At 38.3% G+C, this 10,955-nt stretch overlaps 1 protein-coding gene across 1 annotated transcript; it reads left to right on the top strand.

The window, feature by feature from the left end:
• Positions 1–7,632: 7,632 nt before the first annotated feature.
• On the top strand, positions 7,633–10,532 carry LOC146754672 (uncharacterized). Its single transcript, XM_085527654.1, has one exon. The coding sequence runs from the start codon at positions 8,414–8,416 to the stop codon at positions 9,917–9,919; it is 1,506 nt and encodes a 501-aa protein (XP_085383780.1). The 5' UTR covers positions 7,633–8,413; the 3' UTR covers positions 9,920–10,532.
• The last annotated feature ends 423 nt before the right edge of the window (positions 10,533–10,955 follow it).

Here is a 10,955-nt window from a genome sequence, read left to right as displayed (position 1 = left end):
GCTATTTGTAGGGATGAAAAGCATTAGTTTGGGAAGAAAACCATAGTTTTGCAAGGATGAAGAGTGATGCCTAAGAGCGTACTTTTCATTTCTGGGATAAGTATCGATATTCATGTGGCCTACTTCTAAAATTTGTCAGAAATCGATATTTCTGTTGGAAATGTCATTCTTTTTTAGATGAAAAGAGTTATTCTGGAAACAATGTGTCATATTTGGCTACAAACGATAATTTTGTAGAGAAATCGATTTCTTTTGGTGACGAAAACCACCTTTACGTTTAGAAAATGCTGTTTGTAGAGATGAAAAACATTATTTTGGTAAGAAAACCATATTTTTGCAAGGGTAAAGTGTGAAACCTAAGAGAGACCTTTTTATTTCTGGTATAAGTATTGATATTCCTGTGAAATTTTTCTGAAATCTGTCAGAAAAGAATATATCTGTTGGAAATGTCCTTATTTTGTAGAGGAGAAAAGGTATTTCTGTTAGTAATGTCCTCAATTTGTAGAAGAGAAAAGGTATTCTGGAAACAGTGTGTCATATTTTGCTGCAAAGCTTCATTTTGTAGAGAAAATGTCTTCTTCTGGGGATGAAAACCAGTCTTTCTGGGAAACAACGCTATTTTAAAGGGATAAAAAGCATTATTTTGGTGAGAAAACCATGTTTTTGCAAGGATAAGGAATGACTCTTAGGAGAGAACTTTTTATTTCTGGGATAGGTACTGATATTTGTGTGACATTCTTCTAAAATTTGTCAGAAATGGATATTCCTGATGGAAATGTCCTTATTTTGAAGAGGGAAAGAGGTATTCCAATAACAGTGTTTCATATGTTGCTACAGGGGACCATTTGTAGAGAAAACGATTTCTATTGGGGATGAAAACCACTTTTTTGGTTAGAAAATGCTACTTGTAATGATGAAAAGCTTTGAATTGGTAAGAAAATGAATTTTAGGCAAGATTCAAGAGTAATACCTAAGAGAGAATACATTTGATTCTGGCATAAGTATTGATATTAGTGTGAAATACATCGGAAATTTGTCTGAAATGAACACATTTTTTTTCTGGCGTAAGTATTGATATTAGTGTGAAATACATCAGAAATTTGTCTGAAATGGATAATTCTTATGTTAATGTCATTATTTTGTAGGGGAAGACAGTCTGGAATCAGTGAGTCATAATTTGTTACAAAGCATCATTTTAAAGAGAATGTGTCTTCTTTTGGGGATGAAAACCAGTAATTTAGGGAGAAATTGCTATTTGTATGGATGAAAAGCATTAGTTTGGGAAGAAAACCATAGTTTTGCAAGGATGAAGAGTGATGCCTAAGAGCGTACTTTTCATTTCTGGGATAAGTATCGATTTTCATGTGGCCTACTTCTAAAATTTGTCAGAAATCGATATTTCTGTTGGAAATGTCATTCTTTTTTAGATGAAAAGAGTTATTCTGGAAACAATGTGTCATATTTGGCTACAAACGATAATTTTGTAGAGAAATCGATTTCTTTTGGTGACGAAAACCACCTTTACGTTTAGAAAATGCTGTTTGTAGAGATGAAAAACATTATTTTGGTAAGAAAACCATATTTTTGCAAGGGTAAAGAGTGATAGTTAAGAGAGACCTTTTCATTTCTGGTATAAGTATAGATACTGCTGTGAAATTTTTCTAAAATCTGTCAGAAAAGGATATATCTGTTGGAAATGTCCTTATTTTGTAGAGGAGAAAAGGTATTTCTGTTGGAAATGTCCTCAATTTGTAGAAGAGAAAAGGTATTCTGGAAACAATGTGTCATATTTTGCTACAAAGCTTCATTTTGTAGAGAAAATGTCTTCTTTTGGGGATGAAAACCAGTATTTCTGGGAAACAACGCTATTTGAAAGGGATAAAAAGCATTATTTTGGTGAGAAAACCATGTTTTTGCAAGGATAAGGAATGACTCTTAGGAGAGAACTTTTTATTTCTGGGATAGGTACTGATATTTGTGTGACATTCTTCTAAAATTTGTCAGAAATTGATATTTCTGTTGGAAATGTCCTTATTTTGAAGAGGGAAAGAGGTATTCCAATAACAGTGTTTCATATGTTGCTACAATGGACCATTTGTAGAGAAAACGATTTCTATTGGGAATGAAAACCACTTTTTTGGGTAGAAAATGCTACTTGTAATGATGAAAAGCTTTGTATTGGTAAGAAAATGAATTTTTGGCAAGATTCAAGAGTGATACCTAAGAGAGAATACATTTGATTCTGGCGTAAGTATTGAGATTAGTGTGAAATACATCGGAAATTTGTCTGAAATGGATAATTCTTATGTTAATGTCATTATTTTGTAGGGGAAGACAGATATTCTGGAATCAATGAGTCATAATTTGTTACAAAGCATCATTTTAAAGAGAATGTGTCTTCTTTTGGGGATGAAAAGCAGTAATTTAGGTAGAAATTGCTATTTGTAGGGATGAAAAGCATTAGTTTGGGAAGAAAACCATAGTTTTTCAAGGATGAAGAGTGATGCCTAAGAGCGTACTTTTCATTTCTGGGATAAGTATCGATATTCATGTGGCCGACTTCTAAAATTTGTCAGAAATCGATATTTCTGTTGGAAATGTCATTCTTTTTTAGATGAAAAGAGTTATTCTGGAAACAATGTGTCATATTTGGCTACAAACGATAATTTTGTAGAGAAATCGATTTCTTTTTGTGACGAAAACCACCTTTATGTTTAGAAAATGCTGTTTGTAGAGATGAAAAGCATTATTTTGGTAAGAAAACCATATTTTTGCAAGGGTAAAGAGTGATACCTAAGAGAGACCTTTTTATTTCTGGTATAAGTATTGATATTCCTGTGAAATTTTTCTAAAATCTGTCAGAAAAGGATATATCTGTTGGAAATGTCCTTATTTTGTAGAGGAGAAAAGGTATTTCTGTTAGTAATGTCCTCAATTTGTAGAAGAGAAAAGGTATTCTGGAAACAATGTGTCATATTTTGCTACAAAGCTTCATTTTGTAGAGAAAATGTCTTCTTTTGGGGATGAAAACCAGTATTTCTGGGAAACAACGCTATTTGAAAGGGATAAAAAGCATTATTTTGGTGAGAAAACCATGTTTTTGCAAGGATAAAGAATGATTCTTAGGAGAGAACTTTTTATTCCTGGGATAGGTACTGATATTTGTGTGACATTCTTCTAAAATTTGTCAGAAATCGATATTTCTGTTGGAAATGTCCTTATTTTGAAGAGGGAAAGAGGTATTCCATAAACAGTGTTTCATATGTTGCTACAAGGGACCATTTGTAGAGAAAACGATTTCTATTGGGGATGAAAACCACTTTTTTGGGTAGAAAATGCTACTTGTAATGATGAAAAGCTTTGTATTGGTAAGAAAATGAATTTTAGGCAAGATTCAAGAGTGATACCTAAGAGAGAACACATTTTTTTCTGGCGTAAGTATTGATATTAGTGTGAAATACATCGGAAATTTGTCTGAAATGGATAATTCTTATGTTAATGTCATTATTTTGTAGGGGAAGACAGATATTCTGGAATCAATGAGTCATAATTTGTTACAAAGCATCATTTTAAAGAGAATGTGTCTTCTTTTGGGGATGAAAACCAGTAATTTAGGGAGAAATTGCTATTTGTAGGGATGAAAAGCATTAGTTTGGGAAGAAAACCATAGTTTTGCAAGGATGAAGAATGATGCCTAAGAGCGTACTTTTCATTTCTGGGATAAGTATCGATATTCATGTGGCCTACTTCTAAAATTGGTCAGAAATCGATATTTCTGTTGGAAATGTCATTCTTTTTTAAATGAAAAGAGTTATTCTGGAAACAATGTGTCATATTTAACTACAAACGATAATTGTGTAGAGAAATCGATTTCTTTTGGTGATGAAAACCACTTTTATGTTTAGAAAATGCTGTTTGTAGAGATGAAAAGCATTATTTTGGTAAGAAAACCATATTTTTGCAAGGGTAAAGAGTGATACCTAAGATAGACCTTTTTATTTCTGGTATAAGTATTGATATTCCTGGGAAATTTTTCTAAAATCTGTCAGAAAAGGATATATCTGTTGGAAATGTCCTTATTTTGTAGAGGAGAAAAGGTATTTCTGTTAGTAATGTCCACAATTTGTAGAAGAGAAAAGGTATTCTGGAAACAATGTGTCATATTTTGCTACAAAGCTTCATTTTGTAGAGAAAATGTCTTCTTTTGGGAATGAAAACCAGTATTTCTGGGAAACAACGCTATTTTAAAGGGATAAAAAGCATTATTTTGGTGAGAAAACCATGTTTTTGCAAGGATAAAGAATGATTCTTAGGAGAGAACTTTTTATTTCTGGGATAGGTACTGATATTTGTGTGACATTCTTCTAAAATTTGTCAGAAATCAATATTTCTGTTGGAAATGTCCTTATTTTGAAGAGGGAAAGAGGTATTCCAATAACAGTGTTTCATATGTTGCTACAAGGGACCATTTGTAGAGAAAACGATTTCTATTGGGGATGAAAACCAGTTTTTTGGGTAGAAAATGCTACTTGTAATGATGAAAAGCTTTGTATTGGTAAGAAAATGAATTTTAGGAAAAATTCAAGAGTGATACCTAAGAGAGAACACATTTTTTTCTGGAGTAAGTATTGATATTAGTGTGAAATACATCGGAAATTTGTCTGAAATGGATAATTCTTATGTTAATGTCATTATTTTGTAGGGGAAGACAGATAGTCTGGAATCAGTGAGTCATAATTTGTTACAAAGCATCATTTTAAAGAGAATGTGTCTTCTTTTGGGGATGAAAACCAGTAATTTAGGGAGAAATTGCTATTTGTAGGGATGAAAAGCATTAGTTTGGGAAGAAAACCATAGTTTTGCAAGGATGAAGAGTGATGCCTAAGAGCGTACTTTTCATTTCTGGGATAAGTATCGATATTCATGTGGCCTACTTCTAAAATTGGTCAGAAATCGATATTTCTGTTGGAAATGTCATTCTTTTTTAGATGAAAAGAGTTATTCTGGAAACAATGTGTCATATTTGGCTACAAACGATAATTTTGTAGAGAAATCGATTTCTTTTGGTGATGAAAACGACCTTTATGTTTAGAAAATGCTGTTTGTTGAGATGAAAAGCATTATTTTGGTAAGAAAACCATATTTTTGCAAGGGTAAAGAGTGATACCTAAGAGAGACCTTTTCATTTCTGGTATAAGTATTGCTATTCCTGTGAAATTTTTCGAAAATCTGTCAGAAAAGGATATATCTGTTGGAAATGTCCTTATTTTGTAGAGGAGAAAAGGTATTTCTGTTAGTAATGTCCTCAATTTGTAGAAGAGAAAAGGTATTGTCACGGGTTACTTAGATATACCTATGCCCATGACAGGGGAAGCCACCCCACGGCCCCCCCCCCCGGGGCCCGGAAAGGAGGGGGAAAAGGGGATTGGGATAAAACAGCGACAATCTAATGAGGAAAAACTTGTTTTACTAAATATGATATCGAAATACAAGATAACACAATATAATATAATTAAGGCTAACAAATCGAACGAAACAGAGAGAGAGAGAGTCTCCGAAAACCGAGAGGCCTACTGTGAACTCTAGGCGACACGGCTGGAACGCTTCCCACTCTCCGAGATGTTCGAGAGTAGAAGGAGGGCACTCCAGCCTGGGAACGAGATTATATAGAGTCCTGGTCCCGTGACTTATTGTTACTCCTGTTGTTCTCTGGAATATGTAGTCTTCTTCTGTGGACTGCACATTCAACAGAAGTATCCATACTTGACATGATGTTATGATGTGGAATACTGATAGCAAAATTACAAAATTACAAAACCATGACATTCCACCCCTTATTCTACATTATTACATCATGGTTAATATATACATATATATACACGTATGTAAAGTTGTGATAGTTAAATAGTAGAATTGCATGTAACATAACTAAATGTACAACTATAATAACTAAAATACACTACACATGCAAACATATATATATATATATAGATACATAAAATTATTGACTGCACTCCCCCAGCATCAAGTTCCCTTGTGGCACACATTGAACATCCCCATCCTTCTGCATTACCCACCAAGTGCACCCAGGTCCCTGGGCAAAGACAGTTCCACGGATAGGTTTGCCCTTTCCAGAAGCTGGAAGGACCCAAACAGCTTTTCCCAACATGTTCTTTACATGTATAACAGGGACCTTATCTCCTTCTACAGTGTGTAGGGGGATAGATTGACTAGGACCATCACGATTGACAGATCCTCTAGTATTGACCAACCAAGTGGCTTCTGCCAGATTCTTCTCCCAGTGCTTAAATGTTCCACCACCCATTGCTTTCAACATAGTTTTCAACAACCCATTATATCGTTCAATTTTACCAGAAGCTGGTGCATGGTAGGGAATATGATAAATCCACTCAATGCCATGATCTTTGGCCCAAGTATTTATAAGAGAATTTTTGAAATGTGTCCCATTATCAGATTCAATTCTTTCTGGGGTGCCATGTCGCCACAGGACTTGTTTCTCAAGACCTAATATGGTGTTTCGAGCAGTTGCATGGGGTACTGCGTATGTTTCAAGCCACCCAGTGGTTGCCTCTACCATAGTGAGTACATAACACTTACCACTGCGAGATCGTGGCAAGGTGATATAATCAACCTGCCACGCCTCCCCATATTTATACTTTTGCCATCGCCCTTCCTCCCAGAGAGGTTTCATCCTTCTGGCTTGTTTAATTATGGCACATGTTTCACAATCATGAATAATCTGCGCAATAGCGTCCATGGTTAAGTCCACCCCTCGGTCTCTGGCCCACTTATATGTTGCGTCTCTTCCTTGATGGCCTGAGGTCTCATGAGCCCATCGAGCTAGAAATAATTCGCCCTTATTCTGCCAATCCAAGTCGATTTGAGCCACCTCAATTCTAGCAGCTTTATCTACCTGATGGTTGTTTTGTTGTTCTTCAGTAGCCCGACTTTTGGGCACATGTGCATCCACATGACGCACCTTTACAACCATATTCTTTGTTCGGGCAGCAATGTCCTTCCATAGTTCAGCGGCCCAAACAGATTTTCCCCTCCGTTGCCAGTTATTTAGTTCCCACCGCTGTAACCACCCCCATAAGGCATTTGCCACCATCCATGAGTCAGTATAAAGATACAGCATTGGCCACCTCTCCCGTTCAGCAACATCTAAGGCCAGCTGGACAGCTTTTACCTCTGCAAACTGACTTGATTCTCCCTTACCTTCAGTGGCCTCTGCAACCTGTCGTGTGGGGCTCCACACAGCAGCTTTCCATTTGCGATGCTTCCCTACAATGCGACATGATCCGTCAGTGAATAGGGCATATTTCTTTTCATTTTCTGGTAATTCGTTGTATGGTGGGGCCTCTTTAGCACGTGATACCTCTTCTGCTGGTGATGTTCCAAACTTTTTATCTTCAGGCTAGTCCATGATTACCTCTAGGATTCCTGGACGATTGAGGTTTCCCATTCGCGCTCGCTGTGTAATCAGCGTAATCCACTTGCTCCAGGTGACATCGGTAGCATGATGGGTGGAGGGAACCTGTCCTTTGAACATCCAGTTCAGCACTGTAAGAAGCCATGCTTTTTACAGTACTGTCTCAAAGTACTGTCACTCTCTCTTCCCCATCCCCTCAATTGTCTATTATTTCCAATAAACTGGTCGGATCAACATTTGAATGCTCTTCTTCTTAATCTCACGCCGGGCATAACATTATTAAAAGAACCTTTGCCTCACTCCTAAATTGGAGCGAGACATTTTTATTGGCGTAGTCGGCAGGATACCCGTCGTGAGAGTGTTATCCTTCCAGTTTCTCTAAAACTTTTCTGTCTGTTTCTCCTGGAGTTGCATGGAGCGATTGTTTTGATAACTTAATTTGACGTGTGCACTTCTCCAGGAAGACCGCTCCACATTCTGAAACTTTCTTTCTTACGTGTCTACCTCTCGGCGACGAGTGAATTAATTTTGACTGTTTGCTTTTGTTTTACACGTGTGTGCCTCCCTGGGAAGACTATTTTGCATTGTGGTGGTTTTAAGTATCTTGTGACGTACCTTTGGTTTTAAAGTTTTGTGTGCGCGCCTCTTGTGGAAGTGGTGTGTGCTTCTCCAAGAAGTTTATTACTTTTGAGAAACTTAGAAGTTATTTCTAACTTTTTTTTGCTTGGAGGTTGAAGTTTTTCGTTGTGGCTTGCCAGAATAGCCAGGACCGATTGAGGTGTTTACACTTTCTTTGGAAGTGTTGATTGAGTCATTTGGACTTTTGTGTAAAGGAGTGTTTTGAGTAGTTGTTGGTTTTGTTCAGTGTTTGCCTCTCTGAGGAGATAAGGAATCGCCTCCTCCCTCAGCGTAGATTTCGTTACCTGTAGATTTTTGGTTGTGAGTAAAATTATATCTGATATGGAAGGTGAAAATATGTTGTTTGATATCCTTGAAAAGCACGCGTCTCGGCCATCGTCATCAGGGATGGACTGGGCACGTGAAAATTGGTATAATTTGCAGGCTGTTTCTGACCGCATTTGCGTTTTACAACATGGGGCTCGTACCCGAGCCGGGAAAGGCAAATCATTTATTTGTGCAGTACTCGGTGCTGCTTTAAAAGCAGCCGTGGAGTTCCGAGACCAGCAGTTTGAGGCGGAAAACCAGACTATACAGTCGTTACAAGATACAGTTAAAGCAACCCAGGAACTTGTGAAAGCTTTGCAAAACCAAATTGGAAATCTAGAAGTACAATTGGAAAGAGAGAGACATAATTCGGCCTTGTTACAGATGGCTTTTAAGGAAATTTTAACATATAAAGATACTGGTGACACTGATATTCATGGTGCACCACAAGAAAAACTGTATCCTCAGGAAGAACTAAAAGAAGCAAAAGAAAATTTTGATAAGTTTGAAACTCCAATAGCCCCTCTGCGCCCTCTAATAAAAACAGAATATACCTTTGATAACGGAGAGGACCTGGATCCTCAAATGAATGTTAAAGAAATTCCCTTTTCTGCCACTGAATTCGCAAAACTGAAAAAAGATTTTAGCCGCTCTCCAAAGGAATCAGAAACAGAATATGTATGGAGAGTCAGCTTAACTGGTGGAGACCAAATAATGTTAACCGAAAAGGAGGCTGAGGGTTATTGGGGGCCAGGAGTATTTTTGACTACTGGTAATAACCGTGCTCCCTGGTCCCTAACACAGAGGGCTGCTTACTGGGCTGGTGGTCTCAACCCTTTAGAAAGGGGAGACCCTCTTGCCATTAATGGGACAGTTGACCAACTGGTTGAAAGTGTCCAAAAGGCCGCTTGCCTGCAAATGATGTATGACAGGAAATTGCAGCCACGGCACGAATCACCTATGATGATGCCTGTTGATCCTGAACGGATGACTCCATTAATCAGGGGACTTCCAGAATCGCTGAAACCCATAGGTATACAACTTCAAAGTAAAATACAGGCCATGTCCCAGGGAGAGAGAGCTCGAGCTGTTTTAGAGGGAGTTGGTTCTTCAGGCTCTTTACAATCAAGTTATAAGGTATGGACATGGGGAGAGGTTGCCCAAGAATTGATTAATTATGGTAGGAAGTATGGACCGGTGGCTTCATCCACCAGCAGAATTGAGCCAAGGGGAGTAAGGCTCGCAGCAACCACCCTTGCTCTCAGGCCACCTAGCCCAAAATTTAATAGAATAGAAAAGGCTCTAGCCTCAGAAAGAACTGGTAGGCGAAACATTGATCATAAACGTCATGGACTATGGACTTTGGGCTGGAAAAAGGGTGTTCCTCGAGAAATAATGAATGGACTAGCAACAGACAGGCTTGAGAGGCTGGTGACTGGTTGGCCAGCTAAACCTGAAAATCTGGTTCCTAGTGCTCCCCCTGCAGTAACAAAAGAATTACCTGAGCAGTCGGGAAACTGATTCCTTCACCCTCTTCAAGTGAGCGGGGGGGTGAAGGATGGATGTTTGTTAGGAGGCTCACGACTAAAGGGAATGATTTGTTAATTACATGTGTTGTTGAACCTAGATTAGTTCCAGTAACGTTTCTGGTAGACACAGGAGCTCAAATCTCAGCTATTAAGAAGGAGGATGCTGATCGTGCTGGTGTAATTTTATCACGCAAAAAGATATTTGTGGCAGATGCCATGGGTGGTGTACATTCACAGACCATGGCCACAGTGAAGCTAAGGCTACCTGGAGAAGAGCAGTCCTGGGAAGTCCCTATGGTTGTGGGAACTCTCCCGCTTAACTTATTAGGACTAGACGTATTGAAGGGTAGAAGTTGGACAGATGATGAAGGGAGAGAGTGGATGTTTGGTATCCCCTCCCTAAATATTCGTTTACTACAGACAGCACCACCACTCCCTCCTTCCCATCTGACTTCAGTTAAACCTTACCCTTTACCTCTGGGAGCACGCACTGGTATTAGCCCAGTGCTGGCCGAACTAAAAGAACAAGGAATTGTGGTACCTACCCATTCACCTTTTAACTCTCCAGTATGGCCTGTCAGGAAACCAAATGGCAAATGGCGATTGACTATTCATTATCGTAGGCTAAATGCCAATACTGGACCACTGACTGCTGCAGTGCCTAATATTTCAGAATTAATAGCAGCTATCCAGGAGCAGGCTCACCCTATTATGGCTACCATTGATGTCAAAGATATGTTCTTTATGGTTCCCCTACACCCTGATGATCAACCCCGTTTTGCTTTTACATGGGAGGGTCAGCAATATACTTTCACCCGCCTCCCTCAGGGGTTCAAACACTCCCCAACTTTGGCTCATCATGCTCTGGCAAAAGAACTTGAACAGATTCCCTTGGAAGAAGGGGTTAAGCTCTATCAATACACTGATGATATCCTTATAGGAGGTGAACAATTGGCACCAGTGAAAATAATGCATGACAGAATAATCAAGCGATTAGAAGAGCTGGGGTTGACAATTCCTTCAGACAA

Source organism: Coturnix japonica, chromosome W, assembly GCF_054131305.1.
Source record: "Coturnix japonica strain WE chromosome W, WE-NBRP24, whole genome shotgun sequence".
Taxonomy (NCBI): domain Eukaryota; kingdom Metazoa; phylum Chordata; class Aves; order Galliformes; family Phasianidae; genus Coturnix; species Coturnix japonica.
This window is presented reverse-complemented; position numbering and strand designations above follow the sequence as displayed.